At 38.4% G+C, this 18,459-nt stretch overlaps 1 protein-coding gene across 5 annotated transcripts in view; it reads right to left on the bottom strand.

Moving 5' to 3' along the window:
* The window catches only part of LOC139478908 (uncharacterized), a 34,707-nt gene extending 31,498 nt beyond the window's left edge, over nucleotides 1–3,209 (bottom strand). For 4 of the 5 annotated variants that reach the window (XM_071261589.1, XM_071261591.1, XM_071261590.1 and 1 more), the window contains exons 1-2: nucleotides 3,180–3,209; nucleotides 1,676–1,778 (exon numbers count right to left, since the gene is read on the bottom strand). In XM_071261589.1, the coding sequence (XP_071117690.1) occupies nucleotides 1,676–1,778; nucleotides 3,180–3,185 (109 nt within the window). In that variant the 5' untranslated portion in view covers nucleotides 3,186–3,209. Of the gene's footprint in view, nucleotides 1–1,675; nucleotides 1,779–3,179 lie in introns of those variants that run through there. The other variant, XM_071261593.1, reaches the window with a different exon arrangement.
* Nucleotides 3,210–18,459: the final 15,250 nt, after the last annotated feature.

Genomic DNA, 18,459 nt, shown 5'->3' with positions numbered 1-18,459 from the left:
TCAATTTAATCATAACCCAAATCATACAAATCGAACATGTGAAAGTAGTGACTAACTTTATGATCAAGCGTATAAATATTCAATTGTATCTATTAATCCTAATAGTATAACAATAAATCCTGTGTATTTACTGAGCATATTTGGATACATCCGGATCTACGACCGCAGTCATATAATCAATCAAGGAAAGTATATTTGATTGAATTAAAAATGTGCTATCGCTAAAACAAGATTTTCCGTTGTACACAGGAGACTTTGTTTTTGTCTGAAATATCAACGTTGAAGTCGTTTATATACTCGGAAATCCATATTATGGTAAATATTTATTAAATGCATATCCTGTTTTGTATATATGTATATATTATTATGTCAATATGGACCATGGTAAAAGTTTAAGTGCTATTCGAAAATGTATGTAAATCTGCTTAGTGATGAATGAAGCATGGCAATAAATGAATGCATCTTATTCTTCATTTGTTCTGTATTCTTTGATGAGAATGAGTTTCGTTAATGATGATCACTCTCACAGATTATTATTTTATAAGAGGATAGGACTTTAACTGGAGAATAGTTATGAAAAATATATAGCGGTCTGTGCACATGTGGTGAAACTGATACCTCATTGATTTGATAATCGGGACTTGGAAATCATAGTCTGTCATTAAATTGATTTTAAAATATATGATTTTGACTGTAGTACGTCCTGACATGATGATATTATGTTGTAAACAACTTATCTTATCTTATGTTAAGTAAAACACTTATTGATAACTTCCTGTATTCCAGTTGTTCAATGAACAGAATTATTCAAAGCTCTGGCGTGAGACAACAATAAATTAGATGTTACTTACATGTGAGCCGTATAGACGACTGTCTGTTTTATAATTAAATGGCAGCTGCCATCCAGCCGAAAACTTAATCTTGAGACCTATTATTGTCTTGTCGAGTCAAGTGCGGGTCTCTCTCTCACCTTAGGGAGATTGCGACTGTGAAAGCCCCTCGCTAGACAGACAAGTAGTGAATGTTTGAGATAAGTTTATTATTTATCATATATAGTTTAAACTCAATAGATAATTCATAGTCTTTTTATTGTTCAAATTACTAATAAAACATATTTTAACTTGTTCCTTCTAAACATACTTCCAAACAATTCCAAACAATTCCAAACCATTCCAAGTCATTCCAAACATTTCCTGTGTTGGAAATATGTTTGGAAATGTTGCCAATCCAATTTTGGATTTTCCGTAAAGATCGATCCTTCCAAGCTTTGGAAAGGTTGGAATGAGCGATCTTTCCAAAGCAATCCAACGTTCATTCCAAATTGGAATGGACGCTCCTTGGTCGGGTGGGAGTGTATAGGGAGTGGGATAAAAGTTGGTTGTGTGGAGGTAGGGTGATGTGTTTCAGGTGTGCGAGCGTGCGTGCGTGCGTGCGTGAGCGCGCGTGTGTGTATGTGTGCGTGCGTGCAATCCTGAAACCCCCCAAAAATATAAAATATAAAAAAAACACAACAAAAAAAACAAAAAAACACCTACCTTACATCATTTTGGTCTCATTAATGAATGACAGATTAACTTCATTCGTACATGTCGCCGTGGTACAGTTGAATCGAATCTAGAATCACTGCAGAATACTTCCGATTCACTCACTCACTCACCCATTGATGCACACGTACCGGTTTGATTCGGCTGTGGTGATCCGGCTATACAATAGGGACCTGTCGTTACCGTGCTGACATGATGGATGACACATCCAAACAGTAGAAGTAATGACGTAATCTGCAACGATTGTGATGTATTTCATGAGTGAGTATGCTTTAACGCCGTGTGTGCGATATCACGACGGGGACACAAGAAATGGGCTTCACGCATTTGTGGGGAATCGAACCCGGGGCTTCGATGTGACAAGCAAACGCTTTAACCACTAGGCTACCCGACCGTTCTGTATTTCATGAACGTGAGTTCCCAAAATAACCTGCACTGAATGTGGCGTGATTCCTATTACATTCGTCTCGACAGTTATTCTAAACAAAATATTTCTCCTTGGTACTGTTGACTGTCCTGCATTATCCGAACGAGAGGATAACGTTCCGTTGCAAAAGAACTTCCATGTCTAATTGGTTTTAAGGCCCAGTCCTTTAACATTGTGTCACGTGCATTACACAGAACAGGTGGTCCAGTCGTCTTAGGTGCCGCAATTATCTGTGCAGAGTTGCATCTCTTGGACACGCAAGAAACCTACGATCGTGGGTTCGAATCCCGGTTCGCCACAATTATGTTTCTAGGTTCGTCAGCACCATACCCATACTCGTGGTTTTCACCATAGTAGTAAACGTCTTAGACTTGCATTACTTCAGGCTTTCCTCCTAGCTGACAGGTTGTTACTGTTCAAAGCGGCGTTGAACCTAACTCACCCACTCGCTCACTTTACACAAAACTATATGTTTTTTATTGTGATAGCTAAACCTTATAGATATGCAAACTGTTGTAGGAATGTATTCATATACATTCTTCAGTAAAAATATTATTTAACAAATTCCTAGATTCTGTATACTTTAGGAGCTGCACATACATTATGTGCAATGTGAAATACACAGAACTTACACAGAATGTTCGCTTAATATAATTTATGAAATACATCAGGCACGTGATTTCATAAGTTCATAAGTCGATGACACAGTAACATAATCAAAATAGCCATGCTTAAGCGGATATACTGGGATAGAAGGCCATAGACCGATTCCTCTAATACTCGGTGATCTCATTAGAAGCCTCGACCATGGGGTTCTGGCGAGTCCAAGGGATGCAACTCTGCACAACGAATTGCGGCGCCTCAGACGACTGCCCCCCAGCCCTGCCCCCGATTCGTCAATGAAAATAGTTCAATTCTCTCATGGTCACAATGTGTGAAAACCTTTCTTCCTGCCCACTGTTAAATTCGGTGAGAAGCCGAACTCACCCACTCCATCTGAAACTGCTAGGACGATGCTGGCTACAAACACCACGATGCACGGCAGCGTTCTTGTCGATGTTTGTTTATCGCTCTAACGTGAACGTATGACCACACAATTTCTCTACCTTCAATACACACTATCCCCTCTTTAATATATAACGTCATGGGTGAGGGATGGATAAAATACAGTTAAAACAAATAAAGATTCGGGAGATATAAACATTTACCTTCATTGTCGTGTTATTCTACCGTGACGTCACAATGAACTCTGACCCGACAGACAAAAGTGATGAGCAGCATATGTACCGTAATGCCCCCATAACGTTCAAGATCTCTGTGATAATTATTAAATAAAATATACCCGTTTACTCTATAATATACCAAAGGGGCGCTTACCGAACATGCTGTATTGATTTTATTTAAGCTCACGTGGAATTGTTTTGCTTTTTGGTAAATTTGGCATTATTCGGTTTGTCCTTAAGATAGCATTGCAGTGTCATGTATTTGAAACCATGTTTAAATCTGGGCTCATGCCTTCAGTAGAGAGACTACGGTATACCGGGCGATAGGGCTCTCGGTGATATAGCTCAGGAATCTGACAACACTGTGGTGTTATCACAGCGATGGTATACGCCGATATCTGTACAACAAAGGTCGAATGGATTGCAACACCAACTAAACTATTTCAAAATGATTTTATAATGCAATATTCTCGTGTATTACGAAATGACTGCGTGATATTTCCGTGCAGCATATTTATGTTGTATTTAGTTTCATTTATTTATTGATTGATTTTAGCTCTCAGGGTGTGTTTTATATCTGAATACGTAGTTAAGTCAGATAACGCACTTTTTATCCTTCACAGAAAGTAATAACTCAAAGAACCGACTCTGACTCCGACTTAACCCATGCCATCTTCGTCCCGTCGAGCAGTACAGGGCCATCAACGAAGTCATCATCAACACGTTTGCCATTCTGTGGAATTTCATTCCTTCATCTTTGGTAATGGCATCCGCTATTTATAAATTATTACAACAGTACGCCATAAAGAGCTTACAAATTTATCAAACCCGACCTCCGAATTAAATTATTTGAAAAGTGATATTATTTTTTATATTCCGTTATTTGACTTTATCTGCCTTGAATTTGCCATCTAGATGTTTGGTAAATTGAAGTCCTGGGCCCCGTTCCTCAAAGTGAGGTGAGGTGAGGTGAAATTGGGTTTAACGTCGCATCCAAGATTATTGCACTTATATAGCGACGTGCATGCATGTGTGTGTGTGTGGCTGCTTGTACTAGACCGGACTGATGCCGATTTATAGTGCTAGCCCACTGAGATACCATGCCGCAGTTTAACATGAATACCCTACTCAGACACAGTACACTGACTCCGAGTCGATCAGTCCTTGCTTCAACCCCTTAATGCCGTCCTCAAAGTGATTACACCCGTGAAGATCCGGGGTAGAATAGGTCTTCAACAACCCATGCTTGCCTTAAAAGGCGACTATGCTAGTCCTAAGAGGTGACTAACGGGGTCGGTTTGTCAGGCTCGCTGACTTGGTTGATGCGTGTCATCGTATGCCAATTGCATGGATCGATGCTCATGATGTCAATCACTGAAGTGTCTCGAATTTTTACAGACCGCCGTCATAAAGCTGAAATATTGCTGTGTGCGGCGTTAAACAAACAAACATCCAAGTGATTAAGACGATCGCATCTGTTAAGATCGCTTTGTGAGACGGAGCCCTGGTTAAATGTGATGTCAAAATATTTTGACAAATTGAAAACCTTACATCAAAGCAAGATAATGCACCAAAGGAAGCACTGGACGTTCTCTTCGTTTTACATGTCATTGGTATGCACATCTTTGGTGTTACCAGCTTACCCATCCTTCTGGCCCACAGTGTGTGAGTGAGTTCGGCTTTTGGACACTTTGAACACTTGTATCAAGGCACAGAAGTGATGCAGTCTTTGATGTTTACCACTTTCGTGAAACCCACGAGCACGGATATAATGCTGGCAAATCACAAAACACAATCTGGAGGAACCGGGATTCGAACTCGGATTCCGTCACGCTCTGCCCAATGATGAGCTAAATAACTTAACCCCCCATATTCGTACCCCAAGTGGCAATAATGGTTAAAGGTACCCAAGTCATTTAAAGGTGTCATCAGAGAGATTAGTGAGGGATATTGTGTCATATGCTCCATGTGCTTAAAAACTCTTTTGTGTCTGGTTTCTTTATACAATTTGGTTAATCACGGATCCATTATCAAGATATAACGGAGGTAATAATACTCGTGTTCGTCTTCACTTGCGCCTTTCCGTAACCTGCCAGAACACTTGTCTCCTATCTATCGATGTTATATGAGAAAACAGTACAATCTACTAGTATTCAGAAAGCTCGTACCACTATAAGTACTTTAATAGCAATAATTTGTATCTAAAATATACCAAAGTGACAAAAGCAATAATAACATCTTATTGTTTCGCCATTCTAAATCACAAGCGGTCGTACATAGATTTTGTAGCTAATTGTTGGGAAATATCTTTGTACACTTACAAACCAAACACAGGTATGGCACAACAAGGCGACTATTGCGTTTGCGAAGAGACGGAACCAAGTCTACTGAAAGTCGGTTTGTCCCGAAATTACACGAGTGTTTGCGAATGCAAACTCGTATCTTGTGGTAGGCGATTCAACTATTAAAGAAATGTAGCAGTTTAGTGGATGTCTTGTCACAGTGAACAAACACATGCTTCAGTGTTGAGGTCTTTATTGTGATACCTTTTGTGTAAGATCAAAGATCTAAGATATCAGATGATTGCATAATAAACAATAGGTAAAACATTATCATCAATGCCAGATACACAGCATATTATTACAAGTAAGCGTTACATAAATCAGTCATCCATTGAAACACTAGACAGACTGTACACTAAACGATTATACTAGAACATATACAGTAATATTCATGCTACATATACCTACATCCAAGGGAGATAACTTCATTTGGCTGTATAATACATACACAATATACATACATAACACTTACACATTCTGTATAAACAGATACAGTACTTTAAGACAGAAATTAATGATATTATGAATTGACATTAAATGTGGTCATAACATTTAGATCACATCTTAAGTCGTAGATGTGAGGTGAGGTGAAATGGGGTTTAACGTCGCGTCCAAGATTATTGCACTTATATGCTTATGGCTGTTTGTACTAGTCCGGACTAATGCTGATTTATAGTGCTAGGTCACTGAGATACCATGCCGCAGTTTAACATGAATACCACACTCAGACACAGTATACTGACTCCGAGCCGACCAGTCCTCGTTTTAGCCCCTTTATGCCGAGCGCTAGACAGGGTAACAACAAGAACCATCTTTTAACGTCTTTTGGTATGATGCGGCCGGGGATCGAACCCCAGACCTTCCGCTCTCCGGGCGGACGCTCTACCACTAGACCACGGAGGCGGTCTCTTTATAAATCTGAGAGAAATATAAATAATGCAATGCATACCCTGTGGGTGTTGATACAAGGGTGTGGATCCCCCCACTTATGGCAACACCATAGTCATTAATCTGAATAAATAATACATAGACCAAAACACTAATTAACATTTAATATATTGAACAAGAAAATACACACAATTTATTCACAATGATTCGCATGTATCACATCTGAATCTGTACACTACAAAGCTGTTTATTGTTTAACGCCGCAATAAGCAATATTCCAGCTATATGACGGCGGTTTCATTAAAGTGATAGGATATATTTTTGTGATAAATTATGGTTGTTTAGCTTATACCTTATGCAGGTTTAAATATTTATACATAACCAACATTTATAATAGATTACATACATTTAATTTACTTATTATAATACTTTAAACTTTAAATACTGTATTATTTCAATACAACACAAAATAGAGATTATAGCCATTTAACTCACCCGCTTTAATATTAAATCTTCCTCCTATGCTGGTCTTAGCAGTTCTGTCAGTTCATGTGCTGAGAGAGTATGCAGTGTGATCAAAACATGCAGTTTAACAATAGGTGTTATTTTGGCCAATCAGCATATGAAAGCTTCTGGCCATGGGGCAGTTGGTAGGTAAAACAGACAGACAGACAGATTGTTTATTTGAGTCTCACCTCACAAAAATATTTATATAGATATATATAACAGGACATAAAAGTGAGCCACCCGTTAAGGGTTACGAGAGACTTAAAATATATCAAAGTATATACATAATAAATATATTAGTGTAAAAGGGGTATATAATATATACTACCAGTTACTAGCCGTAATTTATTACCACTCGTTCTTCCGCCAGGCTTGCATAACAGTTAATTCCAACATACACATACTTTCCCATGCATATATCATGCACATATACAACTACACTTTTCACGCTAACATTCTCAGAAATATTCAGACCCCATTCGTTCAGCTTTGCCCAGCTTTGCCCATTGTTCTACACGTTTTAGTAAAACGACAATATTGTCTAACAATATACATCCATTGTCTAACTATCGGAGGAATCCATCCCATATCTCCATTAACAGCAACATTTAGAGCGTATTTACCCAACCCAAAGAAAATTCTCAAAGCACGATGGTGAACGGCATTTACAGAAGAAATGTCACGATGACCCCAAATAGATGCCCCACAACTCAAGACTGGCCAAACCATCGTATCATACAATTTGGAATAAGTAGTGGATTGCATACCCACGATTGCCTTATATTTACATATCATATAAGAAGACCTAATGCTCTGTTAGCCGATTCAGGTGCTGCTTTTGCCATAGCATCGCAGTCAACATGTTACGTGAGCAGTAGGCCTAGATAATTATAACAATCAACAATGTCTAAAATAGAATTACCAATATTAAAAAAGCTGTTGTTCTTGGAACGCTTACATTTCTAAAGTGTCCATCTTTGACTTGTCATTATCAATAAGGATACTATTATCAACACACCATGTATTCATAACATGTAATAGACGATTCAAATCATCTGCCGATTTTGCAAGTTAAATAAGATCATCAGCATATGCTAAGGCTGCAATAGTAATATCATCAACACAAATACCAATACCAGTTTCATTTAGCTTGTCAAGCAAAAAATTAATACAAAAGTTAAACAGAATTTGCGAGAGTAAACATACTTGTTTTAAACCCCGATTAACATTAAACCAGGGTGTAAGCATACCATTTATACGCGGAATGCATTTCACATTAGCATAAAAATTATATAGATTGAAGTGCTAGGACCATTTTCTCTTTCATACCAATGTTACATAATTTCTCCCACAGCACACCTCTGTTAATGCTATCATACGCTTTATGAAAGTCAATAAAAGCAGAAAAGGTGTCCTTTTTAGTACACTTTCTGGTTTTTAATAAAAGAACAAACAGAGTGAATGTAATACGTAGTTATCTACGCTTCCGGAACCCATTTTGTGCATCATTTAGATCTCCTGTGCTTTCAGCCCAAGATTGCAGATGGTTATTTAAAATATTACAATATAATTTGTACATAGAATTGGTGAGGGTCAAACCTCTATATGATAAAGGATCCGCAGGATGTAAAGTAGAACACTTTGCTATGGGGTTAATTATGCCCTTTAACCACAATGCAGGGATTTCCCCTGTGCAAAAACAGATAATAAAAATATTGTGCATCGCCGAAATAACATTTTGTGAATTAAGACATTCCATCGGGATGCCGTCGATGCCTTGCCACAATAGCTTCTATCAACCGCTCTAGTTACTCCAAAGAGAGTAACTTAAGCGTCCAAGAACACATGTGTGTCACCTGTCTCACTGAACATTCTGCATCCTGACGTCACCATTCAACAGTTTACAATAATCATTCTTCCACTTATCTAGTACGTCACTCCATTTCCCAGACACTTTTCCATCCTCTAAAACCACTCTCATGGGGATCTGTTTTCGTCTCTCCCCACCTACCCCAATCTTAGCAATCTTCTTCCAGAATTCTCTATTATTATCCTCCCACATTTCATTTGACCGTTTACTTTCCCCTCTCACATATATTCGTTTAGCAATTTGCACTGCCTTGTCAAAATGTTTTCGCCCTCTAACAAAACTATGTTTCAGAAACAATCTCTCATTACCAGGGCGTTTACATTTACACCACTTTCTCTCTTCCTCGCACATGTCATTCCACAACACACGCAGATCATCATTCCACCATAGAGTTCTCACACGGCGCTTTTTATTGCTTTTACCACCAAAAACAACATGAGAACGTAGTTTTAACTTTTCATTCATCTCTCTCTGAACTAAGTCTGTGAGAGTCTCCGCACCTGGATATAGGTCATTCTGAGACTGGGTCGACATCTCGAGCTGAAATATGATGGCATTCACGTGTGCTATACATTTATCCGATGCTAAAAAATCAGAAGGTATATCAGATAAAATATATCGTGTAGCATAAACCGTGTCTGACTGGTTATCTGCTACCTGAGAGCAAATATTAATAGCCTCACATGACACTGGCCACTGTAACAGCGAGTCATCAAGCTTACTATGTTAGTCTGTATTTAACTGCTCACCCACCTCACACCTTTGTGCTGTGTATCTGTCTCCAGGGTGTATATGGTCATCACGTGATCTTCTTACCTCGAGACGCGCACCTCTCACAGCGAGCCTCTCCTCACCCACAGCGGTGGCGATCGACCTCAGCTTGGCTTCATATTGCCTTTGTTGTTTTGACTTATCAGAAGCGATGTATATGTCTTCGAATCTTTGAGTGTGACTTTTGATTTTAGAATGTCAATCTTATCTGCCAGATTGTAGAAAGTTTTCTCACAGCTCTGTCAATCATTATATTTCTCAACTTCAATCCCGACTGTAAAATAGCATTCACTTTGTTCCCTATAGCTCCCCCTTCTGTCTCGCGTACATTATTAAGAACAATGTTCAATTTAATTGACTCTTCTTCTTTAACATCAATCTTCTTTCTTATTTCACCCAGTTTTTGTCTTACGGTGTCATTGCTATCACATGCCGTATGTTCAATGCAATCTATATTATTATGCACAAGTTTCATTTTCGTCTTTCAATTTTCTGTCAAAAGCTTGTTCTATCTTCTTGAGCATACCATCTGTCCATACGTGTTGTGAATGCTGTGGTCAAAAGATTCATAGCTCTCACCACGTCACTAAGTCGTGCATCGTCACGTGAAAATAATCATTACTATTCACTTCGTTCTCACCTTTGCTTTTCTTATTTATGTTGTCCACCTTGTTATCGCATTGTTCTTCATAGCGTCGTTTACGACGATTATCACCATGATCAATGTCAACACAGAAGGCTTGAACCTGGGACGCCATGACAGTGGAGACAAACTCATCGTCAGAAGTTTGAGCCATCGCTGTCAGAGATTAAATGAATGCTCAGATGTGCAGATTTTGTACACACAGTGTATCCATATGTAACGATAATACAGTTTTTACATGTTACTGGATTTACCATGAGGTATTCCTGCGGGTACATGTACAGAAGTGCCAAGCGTCAGCAACAATGACAGCTCAGAACAGGTCAGCTACACTTTGTTATGGGTGACTTAAACTAACAACTAGTTATAAATAATAAAGATATGTAAAAACCTCAAAATGAAATTACAACAAATATATACATAAACTACATCGGCCGCAGAAAGACATGGTATAACCAAATCATCAACTATAATCACTGTCAGCTTGCAATGATCACACCAGGTTCAGTACAGTTTATTCCAAGAAAATCCCACCAACGGTGTTACATGAGAAACATTATAATATCCATTAACAATATAATAAAAATATCAGCATCAAGATGTCAGGAGAATTGTGCAAATACATATATGATCAAAGGTTACAAAGCAATATGATAGGAATAAAGAAAACAAGAACCTTATACACGTTTTCGAAAAGCTTCAACATTTCTAAATATGGTCTTGATGAATTTGGATATGTTTTTCATATCTTTTACTTTAATGCTGGATACACATTTTTTTTAAATTTATACAAATTAGGCCATTCAGAGAGATCTTTAGGTATGTACATAGACCGCCACTGGAGAGGAGCTTCACATCTAAACAGGTAATGAAACTCGTCACCAACAACGGGAGAACTACAGAGATTACACAAACGTTCCACTCTTTGGATATCAGACCAGCGTCCAGTTTAAATTGGTAAGTTATGGTCCTAAATTGTAAGATTGGGTGACAAACATTTTTAGGCGGATAGAGATTTTTTTCAAAGGTTATATTTTCTTTAAACATTTTATAGTACATACCTTTAGAACTCTCAGTAATGGAACTGTGCCAATTCTGCAGGAACTGGTCTTTCAATATTTTTACAGCTAGCCAATGTAGCCATGGAGATGAACACATTAGCGGGTTGTCAAATATTTCACTGAGACCACATTTGTTTAGTATTTTCTTGACAAGTGTTGTCCATGGAAGTTTTTTCAGAGATGCAAGCGTAGCTATGAGCAATAAATGTATAGACCATATTTGTTCATTTTGGAGTTTGATTACAGATTGCCATTTTATGCCAGGATAGAATAACACGTTTGTACTTTTTGATGGAAAGGGTTTCCCTTCCGAGCTCCCCATAGATCATTTAATTTGGTGTTGCATTTCGAAGTCCTGCTGCCAGTTTAAGAAATTTTAATTGAACTTGTTCTGTTAGTTTTATGTTTTCAAATGCCCAGATTTCACTACAGTACATTAGGATCGGTGAAATAAAAATATCAATTGCGGATATTAAACAATCCAAAGGTAAATTAATATTACGTCCTTTTTTAGTAATGAGAACAAAGTTTTTGTTGCATTTTCTGCTAAGGTTTTGATGGCTTCTACAAATCTCCAGTTTCTGTGAAACTTTATTAAGTATATTAAGTATTATTATCAACAATTTCTGTAGTTTGATTGCCAAAGGTGAATGAGTATTTCAGATTACTGTTTCTAGCAGGCCCGGTTCCAAAAGCTATTATTTTGTTTTTTGACAAGTTTACAATTACTTGTCAAGTGATTGTTGTAGGTCTGCAGTGTCTTCACTGAATAAGACAGCATCATCTGCACATAACAAAACAATAAACTGCAGTCAGAATATTAGATTGGCTTCCCTTTGGTAGTCTAAACTAACAACTTTACTTCCTCGTTTCAGTAGGAAGGGCTAAGTATCTTTAATAAAACGTGAAAACTAAAGTGGCCAGAGACTTTCGCCTTGTCTTACTCCAATGTTGCATGGGAAGAATGGGGATATTTGATTATGTAACATAACAGTAGATTTTATGTTCTGGTACATTTCCTTTAATAAGTTAAGAAATGTACCATATATACCATAATTTAGCTATCTATACCATAGACCAGCTCTCCACACAGGGCCGAATGCTTTTGTAAAATCAATGAAGACGCAACAGAGTTTCCGTTTTGTTTGTAATAAAATTTCCCTGATTGCATGTAGAACAAATTCATTGTCACTTGTGGAGAGACCTTTTCTGAATCCTGCCTGGGATGGAGTTAAAATATTATTTGTTTCTACAAACCTCGCATTAAGGATACTTGAGAAAAGTTTACAGAAACAGCTATCTTCATCTTGTGTGCACCTCTGATATGGTAGTGTGTGAGTGAGTGAGTGGATATGGTTTTACGCCGCTTTTAGCAATATTCCAGAAATATTCCAGAAATATCACGGCGTGGGACACCAGTGATGGGCTTCACACATTGTACCCATGTCGGGAATCGAACCCGGGTCTTCGGCGTGACGAGCGAACGCTATAACCACTAGGCTACCCAACCGCCCCTCTGATATGGTAAGCTGAGTTGATTTAATATATTCAAAGGGTTAATATCATTTTCCATTTCTGGTAGATCCATTTCAAGTTTATCAGTAATGTGCTTATCAAGTAAAAAGTAATCACACATGGTATTGATTTTGGTATTAAAATCCCCCATGGCTACCATAATCAATGAGTGACAGACAGACTGAGTGTAATAGGGATTTTTCAATCACATTGAATGCATTACAGTTGACATACTCAGAACCTTCAGGTAGGAGATATACAGTACAAATATACATGTCTTGGTCAATGTGGAACACTGACTCTGATATCCTATTCCACAAAACATATGTGCTTTCTGTTTCTAGGCATTTGACCGAATCAAAGGGTTAATATCATTTTCCATTTCTGGTAGATCCATTTCAAGTTTATCAGTAATGTGCTTATCAAGTAAAAAGTAATCACACATGGTATTGATTTTGGTATTAAAATCCCCCATGGCTACCATAATCAATGAGTGACAGACAGACTGAGTGTAATAGGGATTTTTCAATCACATTGAATGCATTACAGTTGACATACTCAGAACCTTCAGGTAGGAGATATACAGTACAAATATACATGTCTTGGTCAATGTGGAACACTGACTCTGATATCCTATTCCACAAAACATATGTGCTTTCTGTTTCTAGGCATTTGACCGAATCATTTAAGGTATTTCTGATTGCAACACCAATACCACCGGATTTTCTTAAAAAGCATGACCTGTGATGAATATGTAATTCATATCCATCTTCCCAATTGCGTGGATCGATGCTCATGATGTCAATCACTGGATTGTCTAGTCCAGACTCGATTATTTACAGACTGCCGCCATATAGCCGGAATATTTCTGAGTGCGGCGTTAAACAACAGACAAACAAACATATACATCTAATCTTAAATCATCAAACATGTCGGTTCTTGCCGACCAATGAGGTCGGGATTCTTAATAAGATCAGTAAATTCAGCATAATGAAGTCTCTTTCTTACCCATACACATTCGGACTTAAAAAGCCTACTTGTGTTCATTATGGGGATTTTTATAAGGATGTTTGGGCCCAACCAGCACAGCCGACCAATTATGACACATCAATTGAAGTATGCAGTCGCCCATAGATCTATCTGCCTGTTATCTCCGTTGTAAATTAAGGCCGCCCTAATATAACTGCCAGGCCTCAGTTGCAATAGCAATATTTACCGTTATGAGAATAACTGCTGACAGTTTTGTTATCTTTAGTCCTTGCCGAGGTTTTAAGCGGAGGAAATGTCACCCATCTCATTGGTTATGAGACTCTAAATAATCTTAGTTGAATTACATTAATAAGGTTGATGGGATATGTTTGTGATAGGTTGGTATCTGCAAATATTTTAAACCACTAGTTTTAATATGTACTGCTACTTTAACGCGTTGTGTGCAGGTCGAACGGTATATTATATTCTTATTATAATTCCAGTGTAACATATATATCTTATCTTACCTTATCTGTACACTTGTGTATGGAATGTTAGCATAGGTATTGTAGAGTTGCCAAATTACCCAAACAAGCAGAAACTATCAAAATTTTTCAAAGCGCGACAATGCACCAACGCGACACTTTGATAATTTGTCGCATCGTTGCCTTTTCGCGCTATATTAATTTGGACACGTTTTGCTTGTTTTTGTAAAGGAGACAACGCAGAAATGCAGCAAAGCGCCAATGTTCGTTCTTGGCTTGCATACATTTGCAGGTCATAACCAACAGATACGGAAGACAAACATTGAACGAGATAAGATAATAGTGAAATTATTGACATTCGTATCGTATCACTGGATTTTTTGGTCCAGAATCGATTAATTACAGCTCTGTCAATTAGCTTGAATATTGGAGTGCGGCTTTAAACATTCAATCAATCAAACAAATATATTCAGTACGGGTGATTATTGTACTCATCCATAATTGAACAAAAGTATAAAATTAATACTCTTTACTTTCGGTTTCTTGTAACTGCACTAATGTTACACCAGCAGCTGCATTCCATAAATATTATTTAGTGTACATGTACATGTGAATACTATGTTATCCATCCAATATCAAACGCAGTGTTCAATAAATACTTTTCTCTTAGTGTTCCAAGTAATTGTCGTGAAAGGATTGTTCGTTTCTGAGCACCTTATAATGAACATAGTTGTCTGGGATCCCATAAGCATTATATACAAATGGTGTAAGTTATAGATTAAAATACATGTAAGTGTTTCCTTATCTAAACTAGGCACAACGTTATTCAGGGGACTAGTTTCAACAGTACATGTATGTTAACATAAATAGAGAATAGTAAAGATGGTGATGTTGATTAAATATCACGGCGGGGGACACCAGAAATGGGTTTCACACATTGTACCCATGTTGGGAATCGAACCCGGATCTTCGGCGTGACGATCGAACGCTTTAACCACTAGGCTACCCTTTACGTCTTAAAGACTCCGGTGGTGTTAAATTGAAGCTGTAAAGTTTATGTTGTTAAATACTAATGATGGCGCTTAAAAGTGATGGTGTAAAGTTGACGTTGTTTAAGACTAATGATGTTAAGTTAATTCTGTTACGTTGATGGTGTTAAAGACTGACGATGTTTAGTTGTTGTTAAAGACTGATGGTGTTAAGATGATGGTGTTAAAGACTGGTGATGTTAAGTTGAGGGTGTTAAAGACCTTGATAAGATGATGTTGTTAAAGACTGATGCTGTTAAGTTGAAGCTGTTATATTGATTGTGTTAAAGAATCTTTTGATGTTAAGGTGATCCGGTTAAATGCTCTAATGATGTTAATATGATTATGTTAAAGACTCTAATGATGTTAATATGATGGTAATAAAACCAAATACTGTAAAGTTGATGTATAACCACGCTAATGTTAAATCGACAGTCTTAAATATTTTATTGATGTCAAGCTGATGGTGTTTAAGACTGACGATGTTAAGTTGATGGTTTAAAAGATTCTATTTATGTTAAGGTGAATGCGTTAATTAATTAATGATGTTAAGCTGATGTGTTAACTATTTAAAACATTGAAAGCGGCTCATAAATAAACTTATTTGTACTTCTGTCCTGTCTATCAATTTCAAAGGTTGAAATGAAAATACAGGGGAGACGGAGGCTCCATATATGGACTTGTTGGGGGAAATTGCCTCCAAAATTACACGCTTGGTCGTACAAGCTACCTCCAACATTACACACCTCATTGTACAACATGTACAAGTCCGCCCCTCCATTCGCACTCAAGCAGGAGAGCCCCCTTTCACGGTCATAGTCGGGTTCACACGGGTTCACACGGGTTCACACGTTCTTTTGTAGTGCGAGTTTTCGGTGTTTAAAATATTCGCTCACCCGTGTATAAAATGATGCATCGATTGTTCTTACTTTGTTCCTCTTTGCGGTGTACTGATGACAACTATATATATAGTTTTTGAGTTATCATGGAATGAGAGTGTTTCTCAGAAGATGAATTGGTGATTTCGAAAGAAGTACAAGTGAACCCCTACCTGTGGTTTTGTTTTGTTTGTTTGTTGTTTATACGCCGCACTCAGCAATATTCCAGCTATATGACAGCGGTCTGTAAATAATCGAGTCTGGACCAGACAATCCAGTGATTAATATCATGAGCATCCATCCACGCAATTGGGATCGATGACATGCATCAACCAAGTCAGCAGGCCTGACCACCCGATCCCGTTAGTCGCCTTTTACGACAAGCATAGTCGCCTTTTACGGCAAGCATGGGTTGCTGAAGACCTATTCTACCCCGGTATCTTGCATACATTATGCAATAACTACTGCAGTAGCATGTTGCTGTGCGATGAGTGACTGTATGTGAGACGGGGTCAGTTAGTTTACAACTGAAATTCGGGAGGATTAAGGGGATAGTGAGTGAGTGAGTATGGTTTTACGCCGCTTTTAGCAATATTCCAGCAATATCACGGCGGGAGACACCAGAAATGGGCTTCACACATTGTACCCATGTCGGGAATCGAACCCGGGTCTTCGGCGTGACGAGACAACGCTTTAACCACTAGGCTACCCGACCGCCTCGGTTAAGGGGATAAGTTGGGGATAGATCCATCGGGATCGGGCGGTCAGGCTAGCTGACTTGGCGGAAGCATGTCATCGTACCCCCTTTGCGTAGATCGATGCTCATGGTGTCATTCACTGGATTGTCTGGTCCAAGCTTGATTATTTACAGACTGCCGTCATATTAGCTGGCATATTGCTGAGCGCGGCGTTAAACAACTTACAACCAAACAAATTACTTTTTAATCGGCTCATCCTAATTGCAAACATTTGGCTTCTTGCTGGTTCAGGGCGAAACGCTATCTCCAAGCAAGATAGTCATGGAGCTACTGAAGATTGTGCAGTTAAATTTTATTGTTTGTGTGTGCATATCACTGTAACTGTATTGGCTACGTGTCTGGATTTTATCAAAACTATACATAGATAAGAACAAGCACAACTGACCAGGTAAACGCAGGATATTTGGTGCTATATAAATAATAATAATAATGATTATTATTATTATGTACAGATTAAAATAAAAAATGCATCAAAGAGGGTTTAGGTGATCCTGGTACAGTCAGGCTGGTTAGGCTCATCATCAGCCCAGGTCCCTTGCCCCCTCTACATGCAGCCCAGACAGCGAATGGGACTTCTACCAGGAAGCACTGCCTAGTCAAACCCATCCAGAACTTTTCGGAGAATGTGAAGACTTCCCAACACTGCAGCCTTATGCATTACCCAGATTGTCAGGAGGGCTGTATTCTTGGTAGCAAACCCGGGTACTCTCCCAATGTCAGTCAACAGATTGGGAGGTACCAATCCTAAGGCACCGAGAACAATGGGGAGTCGGACAACTTGGTACTAAGGATGCAAGCATGACTTTTCGAAAGCGAGGTCCTCATATTTGCCATGTTGTCTCAATCTTGTCAATCACATTAGTGCCAAAAGGGACAGAAAATGCAATGGTATAAATGACACCCTCTACATATTCCGTGTCGTAGCATGGTTGGACCTCTGTGTCAAAACCACAAGCATGGCGAAGACGGTAATAAAAGAATCGAACCACTCAATCATGTCGCTTAAGATACTGTGTTTGTGCCAAAGCTGAGCATCCACTAACAATGTTTTGGACAGTCTCATTACATTCATTGTCTTTTCTACATTTCAAATTTACATTTTGCTGTAAAATCACACATTGGCGGTTTCGAGTGGGAAGTGACTGGTCCTGAGCAGCAAACAAAAAGCCTTCTATTTCACTTTTCACGCCAACTGACTTCATCCAAACAAAGGACTCTGCAGGGCCGCTGATCTTCTCAACACACAGCACATAAACTCGATGCAGTGGTCATTCAGATAGCCTCTCCTTGAATAACTAGGACGATTTGATATGGCACTTCGCTTGGTTGACACTTCTTTCTGTACCGTCAACACAAAATCAACACTGACATAGAGATTATGTCCCACATCTTTGGCTCGTTTAATAAAATTGTGGAATGCCTTGTTTTCATCAGGAGTCTTGACATGCTTCACAAAATGATCATCAGATGAATAAATGTGTCCAAAATTGCACAATACAATTCTATCATGAAGAGCATCCAAGTTAATCAAACCACGCCCTCCTATTTGA

The sequence above is a fragment of the Haliotis cracherodii genome, unplaced genomic scaffold (genome assembly GCF_022045235.1).
Source record: "Haliotis cracherodii isolate W230 unplaced genomic scaffold, xgHalCrac1.p SCAF_4, whole genome shotgun sequence".
In the NCBI taxonomy this organism is placed as follows: domain Eukaryota; kingdom Metazoa; phylum Mollusca; class Gastropoda; order Lepetellida; family Haliotidae; genus Haliotis; species Haliotis cracherodii.
The sequence above is the reverse complement of the archived record's forward strand: the minus strand, read 5'-3'. Positions and strand labels throughout refer to the sequence as shown.